The following is an 18354-nucleotide window of genomic DNA, read 5'->3' as shown; positions in this document are numbered from 1 at the left end:
CAGAGATTCTCAACTTTTTGTTTGGGAAGAGGTGCACGAATTGCAAAAAATGGTGCTTGGAATCCAATGTGGTGCCGACGTCATCAAGGTACATGGAATACAGTTTTGGATACGAAATACCAAAATGGTGCATCGTATTCAAATGCGGTGCTTACATCACTAATTAGTTGGTGCGCGAGATAAGCAGCACGCTAATGAGTTCAAGTGTGATTTAGTTTAGTTAGTTAAAACTACTTTGTCCACTTACTTAATACAATTTTCAGGATGTCATGCGAGGAATCAAGTTGGTCAAGCCGGTGGTGCAGATCCTCCGATCTAGGTTGATATCCGGGGGTGGTGAACAGCCCGAACGCTACCGGCTGTGGATTTCCGACGGCAAATATTCGGAAAGTTTGGCCATGTTTACAACACACCTGTGTAAACGGCACAGCAAAAACGATCTGGCCGAGTTCACCGTCGTTCGAATGGATCGGTACACTACGTCGGTGGTCGACGGCGGTAACGGGAAAGGAGTAAGGAAGGCAATCATTATATTTGAATTCCGTGTGCTTAAACCGGGAGCTGCCGTGGAAGGGAAGATAGGCAATCCGCAATTGCTGAAGGATGTGCGTACTGACGGGGGTTCGGCAGTGGCATCGTCTTCGGCTGTTACGTTTAGGACGGAATCCGCTCGAAGTGTCAGGTTTGTACTGTTTTATTTGATTAAAACTCTCTTCCAAATGTAGATTACCTAAGTATTTAACCTAAGTACACATTGTGCATTAAGGGGTCAAAAATGACCCATATTTTAAAAGCGCTCGCAAAAATGCGTTTCTAATTCCTCTAGGAATTCCTCCGGAGATTCCTCTAGGAATTCCTCCGGAGATTCCTCCAGGAATCCCTCCGGAGATTCCTCCAGGTAACCCTCCGGAGATTCCTCCAGGAATCCCTCCGGAGATTCCTCCAGGAATCCCTCCGGAGATTCCTCCAGGAATTCCTCCGGAGATTCCTCCAGGAATTCCTCCGGAGATTCCTCCAGGAATTCCTCCGGAGATTCCTCCAGGAATTCCTCCGGAGATTCCTCCAGGAATTCCTTCGGAGATCCCTCCAGGAATTCCTGCGGAGACTCCTCCAGGAATTCCTGCGGAGACTCCTCCAGGAATTCCCCGGGAGACTCCTCCAGGAATTCCCCGGGAGACTCCTCCAGGAATTCCCCGGGAGACTCCTCCAGGAATTCCCCGGGAGACTCCTCCAGGAATTCCCCGGGAGACTCCTCCAGGAATTCCCCGGGAGACTCCTCCAGGAATTCCCCGGGAGACTCCTCCAGGAATTCCCCGGGAGACTCCTCCAGGAATTCCCCGGGAGACTCCTCCAGGAATTCCCCGGAAGACTCCTCCAGGAATTCCCTGGGAGACTCCTCCAGGAATTCCTGCGGAGATTCCTCCAGGAATTCCTCCGGAGATTCCTCCAGGAATTCCTCCGGAGTTTCCTCCAGGAATTCCTGTGGAGATTCCTCCAGGAATTCCTGTGGAGATTCCTCCAGGAATTCCTGTGGAGATTCCTCCAGGAATTCCTGTGGAGATTCCTCCAGGAATTCCTGCGGAGATTCCTCCAGGAATTCCTGCGGAGATTCCTCCAGGAATTCCTGCGGAGATTCCTCCAGGAATTCCTGCGGAGATTCCTGCAGGAATTCCTGCGGAGATTCCTCCAGGAATTCCTGCGGAGATTCCTCCAGGAATTCCTGCGGAGATTCCTCCAGGAATTCCTGCGGAGATTCCTCCAGGAATTCCTGCGGAGATTCCTCCAGGAATTCCTGCGGAGATTCCTCCAGGAATTCCTGCGGAGATTCCTCCAGGAATTCCTGCGGAGATTCCTCCAGGAATTCCTGCGGAGATTCCTCCAGGAATTCCTGCGGAGATTCCTCCAGGAATTCCTGCGGAGATTCCTCCAGGAATTCCTGCGGAGATTCCTCCAGGAATTCCTGCGGAGATTCCTCCAGGAATTCCTGCGGAGATTCCTCCAGGAATTCCTGCGGAGATTCCTCCAGGAATTCCTGCGGAGATTCCTCCAGGAATTCCTGCGGAGATTCCTCCAGGAATTCCTGCGGAGATTCCTCCAGGGATCCCTCCGGAGATTCCTCCAGGAATTCCTCCGGAGATTCCTCCAGGAATTCCTCCGGAGATTCCTCCAGGAATTCCTCCGGAGATTCCTCCAGGAATTCCTCCGGAGATTCCTCCAGGAATTCCTCCGGAGATTCCTCCAGGAATCCCTCCGGATATTCCTCCAGGAATCCCTCCGGAGATTCCTCCAGGAATCCCTCCGGAGATTCCTCCAGGAATCCCTCCGGAGATTCCTCCAGAGTTTTTAAAGAGTTTCATCCAAGAATTCCTCCGGAGATTCCAACAAAAATTCTTTCACAGATTCCTCCAGGGCTTCCTCTAAGATTTCCTCCAGGAATTCATCCAGCTTTTGCTCCAGGATTTTTTTCGAGGATTTCTCCAGGAATTCTTTCAGGAGTTTCTCCAGGGATTCCTAGAGGAGTTCCTCCAGGGATTCCTAAGAGTTCCTCTAGGAGACCTTTACTGAATTTCTCCTGGGTTTCCTCAAGGAGTTCTTGCAGGGATTTCTCCTGAAGTTCTCCAGGATCTTTTTCAGTTATTCCTGCAGGGATTCCAGGAATCCGTCCAGGGTATTCCACCAGGAGTTTAAAGTACCATTGAAGAACAATAGAGTCAATTAGCCACTATTAAAGCTGATGTTCACTTACCGTACGAACAATATGGGCTTGATTTATATCTATCTATATTGTGTGTTTTATTGTGATAACAATATTTACCATTAAATCAATGATATTGTATTGGGAGTGTTGTAAGAGTTCCACCGCATATACCCACAGCAGTTCTACCAGGAATTCGCGTTGGCGTTCCACTTGAAATAACTGTGCACGTTCCACTGGAATTCATTTAGTTCTACTAAGAAATCTCCTCAGCGTTCTCCACTGAAAATTCCTCTAGCAGTTGCACCAGCGCATGGTCACGATTTTTTCCGCAGTCAAGTTCGCAGATTGTGAACAATCGTCGGTACCCAATTATGTAATTTATGTTTAGTCCGTTACTGTCAGATCGGTGTAACACGCTAAATATAATTAGCACAAAATACACAGTAATGTATATTATTTGGTACCGGACTGGACACACAAAATCTAATGGTTTTCTTTGGTACATCGAGGTCTTAAAATTAGTCTTGAAATTAGTCACTGTACTCGAATAGCATAGCACGTAAGATTTCTCAATTTCCCCCTCTCCTTCTGCCCAAATTGTCCCACTCTAAAATAATGAACCAGTCATGATAGGACCATACACGAGTTTACTCATTTTACGCTGTCTGTAAATTGCGTACACTAATTTTTAGTTATCTCAGAACCCCCTCTCAACTTGTAGACATTTATCCATATCAAATTTTGAACATTTTGTATGGATCGTAGATTCATACAAAACACACCCCTCTTCCCTTCCCATTAGAGTCTGTAGTCTGTTAGTCGCCTAGATAACACGGCTCCGCTCAAATGTCAAACGAGCGAACGCATGCAGAGATCCATAAAGAACAATAGAACACCGCATCATTCACGATTTCGAAGTTCTTTCATTTCTTTATTCAATCTGAAAATGAAGAACGTTTGGCAATCGGCATTCCGGACAAAGTTGCAAAAATCTATCACCTACAAGCTCATTCATTCAATACATTGTTTTTTTTTTCAGTAATGTCGCAGCGCATCAGAACCATTCGATGGGAGGATTGCACAGCCGCGTCTCATTCGGTGGTGACAGAATGTCCCTTAAAAACACATCGCCCTATCCGATCAGCTCCCTCAGTCCGTATCAAAACAAGTGGGTTGTCCGAGCCCGAGTCATGTCCAAATCGAGCGTCCGAACCTGGAGCAATGCCAAGGGCGAGGGAAGGCTGTTCTGGATGGATGTCATGGACGAATCGGGGGGGATTCGGGTCACTGCATTTAACGAGCAATGCGATAGGTACTACGATATGATCGAGGTGGATAAAGTGTACTATATCAGCAAGTGCAACGTGAAGCAGGCGAATAAGCAGTACTCCTCGTTCAAGAACGACTACGAAGTGACCATGACTAACGACACGATCATCCAAGAGTGCAAGGACGCTGGTTCGTTCAAACCCTCGCTGCAGTACAATTTCGTACCAATTTATCAGATTGGGACCATGGAGGCGAATGCGATAATCGATGTCATTGGAGTTTGCAAGGAAGCTGGAGATGTGATACAGTTCACGGCCCGGTCCACTGGTCGGGAGCTTAAGAAGCGTGAGGTGATCCTGGTGGACAAGAGCAATGTAGCCGTTCCGTTGATTCTGTGGGGTGTCGATGCCCAGAACTTCAACGCCTCAAGCAACCCAGTCCTGGTTATCAAGGGAGTTCGAGTGTACGAGTTTGGAGGGAGTAAAAAGCTCGGACTAATAGCCAGCAGTGTCATGAATATCGATCCAGACATCGAAGAAGCGCACAGGATGCGCGGCTGGTATCTGAGCGGTGGATGCGACATTGTTATTGACAGCGTTTCCACCAGGACCGCTATCGGAGCTGGCTTCTCTGCCGAGTGGTTAACGTTCCACGATGCCAAGGAGATGAAATTGGGCACCGGCGATAAGGCGGATTTCTTTCATGTTAGGGCTGTCGTTCGAAACATCAAGTCGGCCAATGCGGTCTACAAAGCGTGCCCACAGCCGAATTGTAACAAAAAGGTCATCGATCAGGGCAATGGGCAGTATCGGTGCGAAAAGTGCAACGCGAGCTTCCCTGACTTCAAGTATCGGCTACTGGTTAATGTAAGTACAACAATTACTTATCTTATTGCCTTCACATCAAGAAGCGCGAAATCGAATCATTAGAATAATTATTTATTTATTTTTATTTATTTGTCACCGTCTTCAGAAATACTGTACAGACTGATTATTGCTTATACTAAATTAATTCTAATAAAATTTCTAAATCGATCCCTACTTACATTAAAATCAAAAACATCGACTTCGTTGAGTGCATTGAAGCACCGTTCAAGCGGATGGTTTTGTCCAAACACGGTGCGATGTCGAGCAGCCCTGAAGAGAGATCGCTGACGCGTTCGTCGTGCCGGTACGAAAAATTGAGCTTGCTGAAACAGCTCAGGACAGTCAATTCGGTTGCTCAAAAGATCGAACGCAAACATCAGTTGAAGATACACTCGACGCTTGCGCAGTGACTCCAACCTTATCAGTTGGCATCGTTCGTTGTATGGAGGCAGCTGTAGCGGGTTAGACCATGGTAGTCGACGTAAGGCATAACGAACGAAGCACCGTTGAACCCGTTCGATACGTCCAATTTGAGTTTCGTGAAATGGAGCCCAGATCTGAACTGCATACTCGAGTATACTTCGGACAAGCGAGCAATATACAGTTTTAAGAGCGTACACGTCATGGAATTCTGATGCATTTCGACGAATGAACCCGAGTACCGCAAAAGCCTTAGCGGTTGTGGATGCCACGTGCTCATTAAAACTTAGTTTGCAATCCATTATTACTCCTAGGTCCTTGATAGAAGTCACACGGTCTAACGCAATACGGTTTGCTCTGTACGCAAAGTTCAACTGTGAATACGATTTGTTGAAGCTGATGACTTTACATTTGATTGCATTCAGTTCCATTCCGTTTGATACGCACCAAGAAGCTACAACGTCGAGGTCCTGTTGCAGAGCGGCACAGTCTACTAGTGAACTTATGATCCGGTAGATCTTTAGGTCGTCAGCGTACATGAGGTGATGAGAACTGATTCGGTGGCTCAGATCATTGACGAATAATATAAATATCAACGGTCCGAGATGGCTACCTTGCGGAACGCCTGAAGGTGTCGAAAAACGAGTTGACTCTACGGATTTCAATTTAACATATGCAGATCTACCATGCAGGTATGAGCGTAGCCAAGAGATAAGCCAATCAGGAAAGCCTAGAACGTTGAGTTTTCTCAGTGCTAGATCATGAGGGACTTTATCAAATGCTTTGGAAAAATCCACGTACACACTGTCCACTTGGCAGCGCTTTTCTAAACTGGAATTCAGCAAGCTAGTGTACGCCATTAGGTTAGTTGTGGTGGACCGGTTTTTCACGAAGCCATGCTGGTATTGCGAAATTATGGGCTTGGCAGCAAGGTACATTCTTTCGTGAACCAATAGCTCGAGTGTCTTTGCTAGGCAGGAAAGAATCGAAATGGGTCGATAGTTTTCAACGCTATGAACATTACCTGCTTTATGTATAGGCGTAACTGCAGCTAGCTTCCACATATCCGGAAACTCTGCTTCTGACAGTGAGAGGTTGAACAGGCGGCAAACAGGTAATGCGAGTACATTAGCACAGCGTTTGATAAATAAGGGAGGAAGTTTATCAGATCCAGCACCCTTAGAGGGATCTACGTCATTTAACGCCCTGGTAACTTCAGCTATGGTAAACGTTGGACGTGGAAAATGAATATTGTAAGACGGTAAAGAATTCAGCAATTCCGTTGAGTCCACGGGAGAGTCAGGATTGTACACCGACTTGAAGAAGTGAGCAAAAAGTTCGGCAGAATCTTCGCTACAGTGAGCTGTTTTGTCACCGAGAGACACATCGGACGGTATTGCCTGCGCGTCTTTTCTGGTTTTGAAGAATCTCCAAAATGAGGAGGGATCGTTCTTAACCTCGTCTTCGATTCGGAGGATGTACTCACGGAATGATGAAGAAACACATTCTTCGTATTCAGCTTCAACTCTGCGAAGAATGGCTCTGTTGTCATCAGTTCGGCGACGCAGGTAACGGCGACGGGCTTTTCGAAGAGTGTTTCGACGATGACGCAGCTCAGCATTCCACCACGGTTTGTTGTTCAAATGACGAGGGTTGATTCTGCGGAGAGGAGTATGTCTACTTATGCTTCCGAAGATCACACTGTAGAAGGTTGCAACTGCTTCATTAACACCGACGCCGTGTAGTAGCTCATCCCAGTCCAGAAAACGTAACTCATCGGCAACGGCGGCAAAATTACATCGGTTGAAGTCAAAATCGAAATCTTCGGAAACACTTAGAGGATTCGCAGATTCACTTACGTTGGTTAAACGAAGAACGAGTGCTTTGTGATGTTGGTCAAGAGGTAAAATTGATAAAGGAGCTTCGAGCAATTCAGCTTCCCTGCTGTTGCTGACAAAGACCAAGTCAAGCAGTCTGTCATTAGAATTTCGTACATCAGAGATCTGCTGCAAGCCACTGGCAATCATACTCTCGGTGAACTCTTGCTCTTGCTCAGAGGACGCATTTGTCGGAAGGAAAGAATCCAAATCGTTATCATACGACCACTGCAAGCGAGACAAATTGTAGTCACCTAAAACCATCACGGAGTCCCCACAAGCAGCCTTCCGTATTATCTGTTGAACGCAGTCAGAGTGTGCAGCATAACTTGCAGGATCGCTATTTGGTCTCAGATAAATAGCACAGACAAAAATAGACTTAGACGGGAAGCGGAGTTTTACTACGACTTGTTCGAGTGAGTCAGATCTCTGGAGACGGACAACTGCGCTGGGGATGGATCTTTTAACAGCGATCAACACGCCACCTCCTCTACGGAAACGACTAGATGCGCTGTTACGATCACAACGGTAGATATTGTAGTTTGATGATATTTCTGAATTACTTACATCGGCCTGAAGCCACGTTTCGGAAAGGGCGATAACGTCATAATCACTGGAAGCTGTGGCCAGGAAAAACCGGTTCGTCTTCGTTCGCATACCACCAGCGTTTTGGTAGTAAACCGTTAACGGAGGGTTTGTACTTTCGGGCTGCTGAGAATCCTGGGTCAACGTCGGTGCGATGGGAGGAGAAGTAGTACAGGGAGCGAAAGGCGGGTGGTATTAATCTTTAATGTGAGCCACGATCACAGAGGTTGGCGGTATTAAAGTGAAGGTGTTTAATTTTATTGTGCTGCAAAATGGTAAGTAGACAAGGAGCGTCCAATCGATAACACAGACCACCAGCTAAGAGCTGTGTGCTTAGCTGGTAGTGCAGACTGGGTACTGTTGTTCTTCTGACTTCAGCCAAATTGAGGCGGTGCGTCTCGAGCGTTTGTTCACCAAGGAGGTGCGGCTCAAACAGCGTCTGTTGTGTCACCCAGTGACTGAGTATGAAATACTCCTCCACAGGAAGCTATACCTGTGGGGAGCTCAGGAATCTGTCTACACTCGTCGTCATACCAATCGTTCCTTCGGCTTCGTTCCACATACCCAACATCCCAAGTAACCAAAAGTTTCGCTTGCCATGACAAAATGCGCTTTCAAGTTCCGCGAAGTTCAGATAAAGTTCTAAATGGAACTTTCTGGCTGCTTAAAAGGCTAACGATGAGCCTTGCTGGAACTTCGGTCACAAGTTCCGGCAATGCTCATTGTTAGCCTTTTAAGCAGCCAGAAAGTTCCATTCAGACCTTTATCTGAACTTCGCTGAACTTTAAAGCTGCTTAAGATGCTACGAGGAACTTTGTCGGAACTTTTAAGTTCATAGAAGTTCAGTTCAGTGGCATTGTGTTTCAATGAAGATTACATTTATTTCTTTTACAGAAAACAACTGTTTAAGCAATAAAAGACAAATATGAATTTATCAAATCAATAAATATTAGGCTTGAGCAAAACAAAATTGCCACCCATCGGATTCGAACCGATAGTCGCTGCGTGAGAATCCTACGCTCTACCGCAGTACTACAGTTGCGTTTGAGTGGACAGCAGCTAAAGTCTGACTTGAATCGATTTTCTGTCGGCAGCTAGTTTTGCACATTTGTACAGTAGTGAAGTTAGCTTGACTTTGTCAAGTGTCTCCAGCAGCGCAGCGGTATGTCAGCAGGCTATCACACAGGAGGATCCAGTTCAAATCTACATAGCAGTGACATGTGTGAAAATGTAATTATTGCGACATTTGCACCAATTTAGACTCGGCCGAAATTCATTATCATCACAGTCGAATTTCGCACACGACTTTGCAGCGGCGCAGTATCATAACGTCCGAGGCCATAAAGTCCCAGGGCTTTATGGCGCATTTTTCCGGGGCATAACGTCCGAACTTGCAGATACGCCACGAAGTCCAAGGAAAGAAGGCACATAGGATATTATGACGCATCCAAACTTCTGGACGCTATTTCGCAAAAAAAAAACGCGACTTAATGTCCGGGACTGTATGGCCTCGGACGTTGTGACCCGGCCCCCTTTGCAGCGGCTAGCATACACAAGCTCCGTTGAGTTCATCACAGGGGCGTCGGATGCACAACAGGTAAACAAAATCAGTTTGATTAGTGTGGAATGTCGCTGGGAAATGGTAATTCAGTGGATTCTCAAATTATCACAGTAGTCTAAACATCAACAAGAAACCCAATATCAGAAACAATTTCCGGACATGAATCACAAACCCACCAACAGGGTTGTGATTCTGGAAAATACATTTTTGTTTCTGCATGAATTTTGCCAAAGTTCTGTCAGAAGCTGCTTAGAAAGCCCTCCAGCGTGCTTATGTGAACTTTCAAGTTCCAAAACTACTTAAAAATGAAGCTGTTTAGAAGGCTTATGAGCAACCTCGAACAAGCTGCTTAGCTTATAAAGTGCTCTTTTATCTGAACTTTTGTTTATTTGTTTGTTTGTTAACTCTCAGCTGAGTTGCTGATGGCTGCTTTTATCGCATTCCAGCAGTCATCGAGGTGTAACGATAAGGAGGCTGTGCAGGAAGTAGGTACTACGATTCGCGGTGTGGATGATGGTTGGTTCTAACAACAGCTGATGCAACTCGTAGTTCATTCAACTTTTCAAAGTCTCGTCTTCCACCTGCACTCCGTCGTGGATGGTATGCAACACCTTCCGTTCTAAAAATTCAAAGGCGCGTTGATCCGAAGCACGTAAAGTCTATGTTTCGTACCCATAGAGGACTACCGGTCTAATCAGCAGTTTGTAGATAGTTAACTTCGTGTGACGGCGAATTTTGATCGATGGTAGAGTTCTGCGATCACCAGTGAGCCCAAGTACACGAATTCTTCAACCGCCTCGATTTAATCACCGTCGATAGAAATTCGGGGTGCCGGGTGCGATAATTCCTCCCTGGAGCCCTCTGCCATCCTGAACTTTGTCTTCGACTCATTAATGACTAATCCGGTTCGCCTGGCTTCATTTAGTCGGATGTACGTTTCCGGCACCGTCTCAAATCACCGAGCTATAATATCAACATAAGCGAAACCAAGCAGCTCAACGAATTTCGTGAAAATGGTTCCACTCGTGTTTATCCCCGCTCTCCTTATTACACCTTCTAAAGCAATGCAGAACGAAAGACCATAACCTTATCGTAACCTTCTGCGAGATTCGAAGGGACTCGAGAGTGTCCCTGATACTCAGGCTACGTACATCACTCGATCCATCGTCATCTTGATCAATCATAACAGTTAATCCGGAAATCCGTATTCGTGCATAATCTGCCATAGCTGATCTCGAACGATTGTATCATACGCCGATTCAAACTCGATGAACAAGTGATGTGTGGGCACGTTGAATTCGCGGCATTTCTACAGCACCTGGCGTATGGCGAACATCTGGTGCGTTGTAGCGCGTTCACCCATGAATCCAGCCTGATATTGCCCCACGAACTCTCTCGCAATCGGTGATAGACGGCGGCATAAAATTTGAGAGACTATCTTGTAGGCAGCGCTCAGTAGTGTTATCGCGCGATAGTTCCCGCAATCCAACTTGTCGCGTCACCCTTTTTGTAGAAGGGACACACGATACCTTCCATCCATTCCTCCGGTAATACTTCCTTCTCCCAAATCTTGATAACGACCCAGTTAAAATGCACTATGTTCGGGGTGTTTCTTCACTCAAAATAAAGAGGTGTTCACTCGTCAACGTTCACGTTAGAAGAGACAGATCATCTCACTTTATTCATACTAGTAACCTACATTGTATAAGTTTTTGGGGTTGTGTGGTTGGTAGAATGATATGACGTTTATGGATCTGTCAAACAACAGTCTAATCTATTGTGCGTTTAGCACTAAATTGATTTCCGAAAAAACTTCATTGACTTCCGCTGCCTTTCCTATGCGTTAAACATTACGTCGGAAGTAGTGCGCTGTATAGAAAACCAGATTTACTGTACAGCGCACTACTTCCGACGTTACGTTTAACGCATAGGAAAGGCAGCGGAAGTCAATGAAGTTTTTTCGGAAATCAATTTAGTGCTAAACGCACAATACACTGGGACAAAAGCATACATAGTATTCGAGGTAGTCCGAAGAGAGTGGAAGCGAATGCTCGTGACAAACGTGACAAGTATTCGCAGAAGCGGGCGAGGCAGCCGTCAGGTGAGGAGCTGTCTGGCGGCGCCCGCAAGGCCAGGCGTATAATAACCCCGAAAGCCGGTGGTAATGCCGGAAAGTCGGACCCCAGCCAGGGTTCCCGGAAAGCTGGGGAGGGTGGGCCTGAAGAGGCTGGTCCGTCCCGGAACGATGGGAACAAGGGGTTGCGACCATTGGTGGGCCCTCAGCAGCCACATAGCAGGGCGATCCAAGGAGAGGACCCTCCTTGGACAAAGGTAGAGCGAAAGAAGAAGAAGAGGAATCCGCAGGTAGAAGAGCAGGGTGCCAAGTCAAGGCGCAGGAGGGTACGTGCCAAGCGCGAGAAAGGTGACGCGCTCGTCATCAAGACTGAACAGTCGAAATACTCGGACGTCTTGAAGGCGATGAGGTGCAACGCCAAGCTTGAGGGTCTTGGAGCCGACGTACGCAGTATCAGACGTACTCGTATGGGCGAAATGATCCTGGAGCTTAAGCGCGAGAAGGATCACAAGGGCGCCGCCTACAAGAGGCTGGCAGAAGAGGTCCTTGGTGATGGAGTGGAGATGAGGGCTCTTACGCATGAGGCGACTCTGAAGGTCAAAGACCTAGACGAGATCACCGAAGCGGGAGAGCTCGTCACGGCACTGCGGCAACAGTGCGATGTTCAGGTGGCCACCACAGCCGTCAGGCTGCGGAAGGAACCAGCCGGGACACAGATAGCTCTGGTTCAGCTACCTGTGGCGGACGTTAAAAAGTCCGTTAAAGTAGGGCGGATAAAGGTGGGCTGGTGCGTATGTCCTTTGACATTCCACGAGCCACCAGAGGTTTGCTTTAGGTGTCTGGAACCAGGACACAAGTCGTGGGACTGTAAAGGCCCCGACTGGCGCAAAATGTGTCGGCGATGCGGCGCTGAAGGTCACAAGGCCCAAAGCTGCACGAGTCCACCCATCTGTATGATCTGTACCGGGAAATCCTCGAACAACAGACATCCAACGGGTAGTCCAAGGTGCCCGGCCTTCAAGAAAGCCGCAGTGACCAACAAATCACAGTGCAGGTTACGCAGCTGAACCTGAACCACTGTGATGCGGCTCAGCAACTGCTTTGTCAGGCGGTTTCTGAGTGGGAGACGGATATCACCATCATATCGGACCCATATCGAGTACCCGCCGGCAACGGCAACTGGGTCTCGGATGGGACCAGGAAAATGGCGGCGATATGGACGACGGGTAAATACCCCGTGCAGGAGTTGGTGTCTACTACCTATGAGGGCATCGTGGTCGCCAAAGTAAACGGGGTCTTCTTCTGTAGCTGTTATGCGCCTCCGCGGTGGCCGATCGAGCGGTTCACGCAAATGCTGGACCGCCTAACGACCGTGCTAACAGGGCGAAGGCCGGTGGTAATAGCGGGTGACTTCAATGCCTGGGCTGTGGAATGGGGAAGCCGTTTCACGAACCAGCGGGGTCAGATCCTGCTAGAAACACTGGCCATCTTAGATGTCGACTTGGCTAACGTCGGTACCAAGAGTACCTATAGTTGAAACGGAGCGGAGTCAATTATTGACGTGACCTTTTGTAGTACTGGCCTAACAAGTAGTTCGAACTGGAGAGTAGATGATGGCTACACTCACAGCGACCACCTGGCGGTTCGCTACAGTATCGACTACAACAACAGCAGACAGCGGATAGAAGAAGAGGCGGCTAGGCCAAGGCCAAGCCCTCGTAGGTGGAAGACATCATACTTCGACGAAGAGGTATTTAGGGAAACGCTCCGCCGTGAGCAAAACTTAATCGGTTTAGACGGCGACGAGCTGGTAGCGGTGCTCTCACGTGCGTGTGATGCGACCATGCCTAGGCGAGTCCACCCTAGAAATATGAGGCCACCGGCTTACTGGTGGACCGACGCGATTGCGGACCTGCGCCGCGCCTGCCTACGGGCTAGGCGGCGGATGCAGCAAGCACGATCTGAGGAAGAGCGAAATGAGTGACGGATGGTGCTCGCCGCTGCCAAAGTCGTGCTGAAGACAGAAATAAGGGCATGCAATAAGGTCTGCTTTGAGGGTCTCTGTCAGAATGCCAATGCGAATGCGTGGGGTGATGCCTATAGGATCGTGATGGCCAAGATAAGACTCCTACAGAGCAGTCTCAAGAGATGTTGGTAGGGTCATCGAGGGGATCTTTCCGCGTCATGCTCATAGTCCTTGGCCTCTTTTCGTAGGACCGCTCGGAACTGGGTCTTGCATTGAGGGGAGGGGTTACTGATGTGGAACTTGCGGGGATAGCAAAGTTCCTAAGTGTAGGTAAGGTCCCAGGTACGGACGGAGTTTCGAACCTAACCTTAAAAGTTGGTAATGCGGAAACTTCCGGGATTTTCAGGTCTACTTTGCAGCAATGCCTAGACGAGGGAGTTTTCCCAGAAGTTTGGAAGCGACATCGCATAGTGGGAAAGCCACACCTTGAATTAGGGGTTTTTGCTGAAGACTCTAAATCAACGCATTTTCAATAGAAGACGCATTGTTGATGCCAATGAGTTTTGATCTTTTGGGCGAAAATCAATCAATAAATGACGCACATTTGCCATTCTTTCAGATGCTCGTATGCGATTGGACCTCTAACCGATGGGTCACCGTGTTCACGGATCTGGCCGAACAGATGCTGGGCACATCCTCGCAGGATATCGGCAACGCGCTGGAGTCGAACGCACGCGAGGCCGAGAGGATTTTCTCCGCCATCCATTTTAAAAGCTACGTTTTCAAGCTACGCACCAAGGTAGATAACTATGCGGGCGCACCGCGGAGCAAGACCATTGCCGTGGCGGCGGTCGACAAACTCAACCACAAGGAGTACAACGCTTATCTCATCCAGAACATCCAGAAGCTGACCGGTGTCGGCAAGCAGTAGGGAGGCAAATCCATTGAAGGAAAAATCGAGCCACCCATTTACGAACTTTGTACCTGTTTCTGAACTTGTTTTTATTCTTTTTGTTTACCATTCGTGTATAAGATCCAACAAAAATACACAGTTTTTATTGTTTTATAAAAGAATTGCTTTCATACTTAAAAATCTATGTTGAGTACGAACCGATCAAGGTTGTTGATCGAAGGTAGTCGAAGACATTTACCTTAAATATTTGTGATAGAGCAGGTTACCGTAAAACTGGCCTAGCTGCACAAGTTTTTCATATACCATATTTTCAGGTTCAGCTTCTGAAATGAGCTGTAGATGATTGAATCTAGATATGCCGAAATGACATTTTCAGCACTGCAAACATCACGTTTGATTCGGTTAGGCTCGCTTTAGTGTTGGGGGGTACTAGAGAATTAAATCCAATTTCTAAATGATCCAAGCCATCAGTGTGTAAACAAAACCATGTGAAGTACCCGCGCCTTTACTACTACGCGCGGTTTTTCTCGGAAGCTATCGTAATTTGTTAGGCGTCTTAGAGCCGATGCACACGAGCGTTAATTGACGCTGCGTGAATTGACGCTGCGTCGCCGCAGCGTTCCTGTGGGGCATGCGTTGACATTGCGTGACGCACACGGTGCGGCGCGGTTGCGGCGCGGCAGCGTTGCGTTCTCGTGTGCATCCTCCCATTTGATTGTGTGTAACTCAGGACGCACTTGCGTGCACGCTGCGTGGACGCGCCGCCCGTGTGCATCGGCTCTTAAACGCATCAAACGGTCGGTCGCGCGCAATTTTTCAGAAAGGGTCGTAAAATTAGCCATATAGGTATGCATAAGTTGACTGACTGCATTCGCTCTAATTGAACGCGTAGTGGTTTTTTTCTGCGATTCATTTGGGTTATGTACGCTGCCGCCCTATCAATCCATTCATGCGAGGTTGCAGCGATGACGACGACGAGGTTATAGTGTTTGGTTGTAATTTTATGCTTGAAAGATCGTAAAGATCGCAAAGCGCCAATCCGGGCAAGTGGTTTTACGATTTTGTTTTGATTGCATGTAAACAAAATTCCATGGGCAACCCGAAGAAAAGTGTAAGACTGGGAATTCAGAAATAGGGTGAACGGTTCTTCTGCAAATCGGCTTATTTTGGGGTATTGAGATAATTGCATATTCCGAATCTGCACGTCAAACTGAGTCAACCTGTTTAAAAATCAATTTGTAGTTGGTTTTTCGAATCACCCCTCGTTACATTTTGTACTTGGCGGAGCTTCAAACAGTTGCCCAGCTGTCAAAAGGGGATACATTAATTTCTTTAAAATTGATTTAGGATAGGGGTAGGCGGGGCAATATGGGCACCCTAAGGTTTTTGCCAACTTTACCTGGCAAGATGTCAAAAAAGTTTAGTTTTTTGATACATGTATCCTTTTAAAGTCTATTTAGCATCTATTGCATAAAAACGCTCACGAAGAAAAATGATTTATCCACTTCAAAAAATGTTATGAAAAATGTTAGTTTGTCATGACCGTCTTCAAGCATACGGGGCAGAATGGACACCCCCATGGGGCAATATGGACACCATGAGACTTTGACGAATTTCGTACATTATTTACACATATAAAGTAATTTCATTACAAAACAACTATTATGGATGAATAATACGCCGGAGTAGTTCATTTTTGTTCAGTTAATTTAAATTCAGGCTGTTTTGGATAAAGCTTCGTTTTCGTCGGCATGTACAGCTGTGCCTAGAACAACTATTTTTTTACTGCTGTCGTTTTTTGACCATTTTGTTTCACGCTATGTCTACTATAGTGAACATTTAACCGAAAATATACTGAAATCGAAGAATTTGGTTGGTTTGTGATTTAGGTTATATTTTTCCCTTGCCGCTTCTTTAAAAAAGGTGAGTGACCATTTTGCCCCGGCAGCAGAAAATATTTCCAAACTTGATTTTTGATATAATAAAGAAGAAAATATAAACATGTTAAGCACGTAGATACAGCAAAACTACACGGTAAAAAATCTGCACTGTGATATAAACTGATTGGCACTTGAATTCGCACTACTGTTCAATCAGTTTGTTATCAATCACATATCATTTGACAAAGAACATCCAATGCCTCTTCAATTTTAATGTAACTTCACATCAATTCGTTGACAATGTTTTGATTTCAAAACTAAAATTTAAAAAAAAAATGTGTACAACCGCACCCAGATTCGATACCAGGACCTTTAGAGTCACGATCAACTATTTTACCACTACACTGCTTCACCTCTGTTAGAGAGGTACGAATCGAAGCGAAGAACTTTCTACCGCCTGTCATCTATGTTTACTTTCATGCCCAAAACAGTCATTACCAAATCAACAACTTTTCACTTTGGATCGTATTGCTTTTTACAGTAGTGCAAATCGAAGGGATTTTCTGTTGATTTCTCTGGTGGGTTTGTTTTGGTCCTCAAATCAACACTGACAGCATTGCGATCTCAAAGGAAAAGCACTTCTGATCATGTTGATGACGACATTGAATAGTTAAGGGATTTTTCCCTTACATCTAGCGTGCAGAATTTTTACCGTGTACTTGCATGTGTTCTAGAAATATCAGGTTTTAATCGACCTGCAATAAATTAATCACTAAATCTTATTTTAGATGGTGTGAAAATTATAATTTCCATGCACAAAAAACGGAGGACGAAACTTTTTCGTGTGAAATCAAGTATAATTTTAATTTTGAATGCATCTTTCCTGAAACTACGTTTTAGGCAAATGGACTATATTCTCTATTCATTAAAAGTTCAAAAAAGTTCGCATATTTCAAAATATTGAGGGTGTCCATTCTGCCCCGGGTGTCCCATTGCCCCGCCTACCCCTACAGTTTAAAAATTCCAAAAAAAAAAAAAACATAGTGGTTCAGAAAAAGCGCTCTTTCGTAAAAACTAAAAAAAAATTAATGACACCTTGCGCTTTAGTACTACCATGGCGCAGAGAAACAGTGACTACCTTCTGTGCCAAGTAACTTTGCTATTCAAATGTCAAAATCAATTTTCAGTCTCAGTATGTAACCTTTGGTTCCAATTCGTGGCTTGTTGGCTTTGCCACAAGTTCCTTTTCCTAACACCGTAACCTACCAGTAAGCACCTAAACCAATTCCATCCCGATCGTAGAACAGCCTTACTGGTGGCGTATACCTAGCTGTTCTAGAAATAAGCTTGACCGAACCGTGCATTCGAATATTAGTCAAAGCGTTTGCTCACTCCGACACGTTACCGCCCGTACTGAGCTAGGACAACCACCCTTTCTGGAGTTGACCTAATCGTAATGTGACCCTGCGTGGAAGGGCTGCCAACATTTTTGAAATGACAACTTCGGCTTTTCACGAAGATGTGAAAAGCCGAAGCGAATAAAACTATGAACATAGCATTGGTCGGGTCTCATTCCTAAAAAGGCTACCCTCTAGTTTAGTAGGGCGCGCCGTTCATAGTTTCCGTAATTTAAAATGTGTATTAGAGTGTAGCATCGTGTATTTAACCTGAATGTGTCCTTTTTTTAGATAAGCATTTGAAGATTGTCCGTAAGCGACCGATCCTAAAGAAAACGTGTTAATTTGTGTTATTAGAAGAAAAGGTAATTAATAATAAGGCTCATGTGTGAAATCGTGTTACAAAATGGTGGTTTTAAAACAAGAGAGAGAGATTAAGGTATACTAATTGCGGAATAGGTCCGTGAGTGTTTCCGGACCTTTTCTTTATTCTATGGTGGCCTCGGGCGATTCCCGAAGAGTCTCGTTTACTTCCCAGGATCGAAACACTGGACAGAAACCTGCGGCACGACCCTCGTGTAGAGCTAGAGCCCTAGTACGCACCGGGATCGCCATTGCTGCCTCCGCCATCTTGTAGACCGGGCAATCGGCCGCGTGGTCACTCAGCCGACGCCTGTCAGAGTCGATCGCCGAGATCGCCCCCAAAACCAGGAACGCGAATCCTCCCCACCGCTGGTAGGCCTTAGCCACTCCAGTGGGACCCCAGAGTGTCATCGGTCCAGTGGGAGTACTGACGGAAAAGCTCCTTCCCAGCTTCCCAAGAGTATCGCCGAAATACCTGGACCCTG

At 46.4% G+C, this 18354-nt stretch overlaps 1 protein-coding gene across 1 annotated transcript; it reads left to right on the top strand.

Moving 5' to 3' along the window:
- Positions 1 to 257: 257 nt before the first annotated feature.
- LOC109425267 (replication protein A 70 kDa DNA-binding subunit-like) lies at positions 258 to 14350 on the top strand (the record flags this gene model as incomplete). Its single annotated transcript, XM_062859046.1, has 3 exons — positions 258 to 682; positions 3738 to 4833; positions 13936 to 14350. Coding segments are annotated over 3 exons (1833 nt in total), but the record flags the coding sequence as incomplete, so codon positions are not given.
- Positions 14351 to 18354: the final 4004 nt, after the last annotated feature.

Source organism: Aedes albopictus, chromosome 1 (assembly GCF_035046485.1).
Source record: "Aedes albopictus strain Foshan chromosome 1, AalbF5, whole genome shotgun sequence".
NCBI classification, from domain to species: domain Eukaryota; kingdom Metazoa; phylum Arthropoda; class Insecta; order Diptera; family Culicidae; genus Aedes; species Aedes albopictus.
Note: the sequence above shows the minus strand (reverse complement) of the source record. Positions and strands in the feature narration are given on the sequence as shown.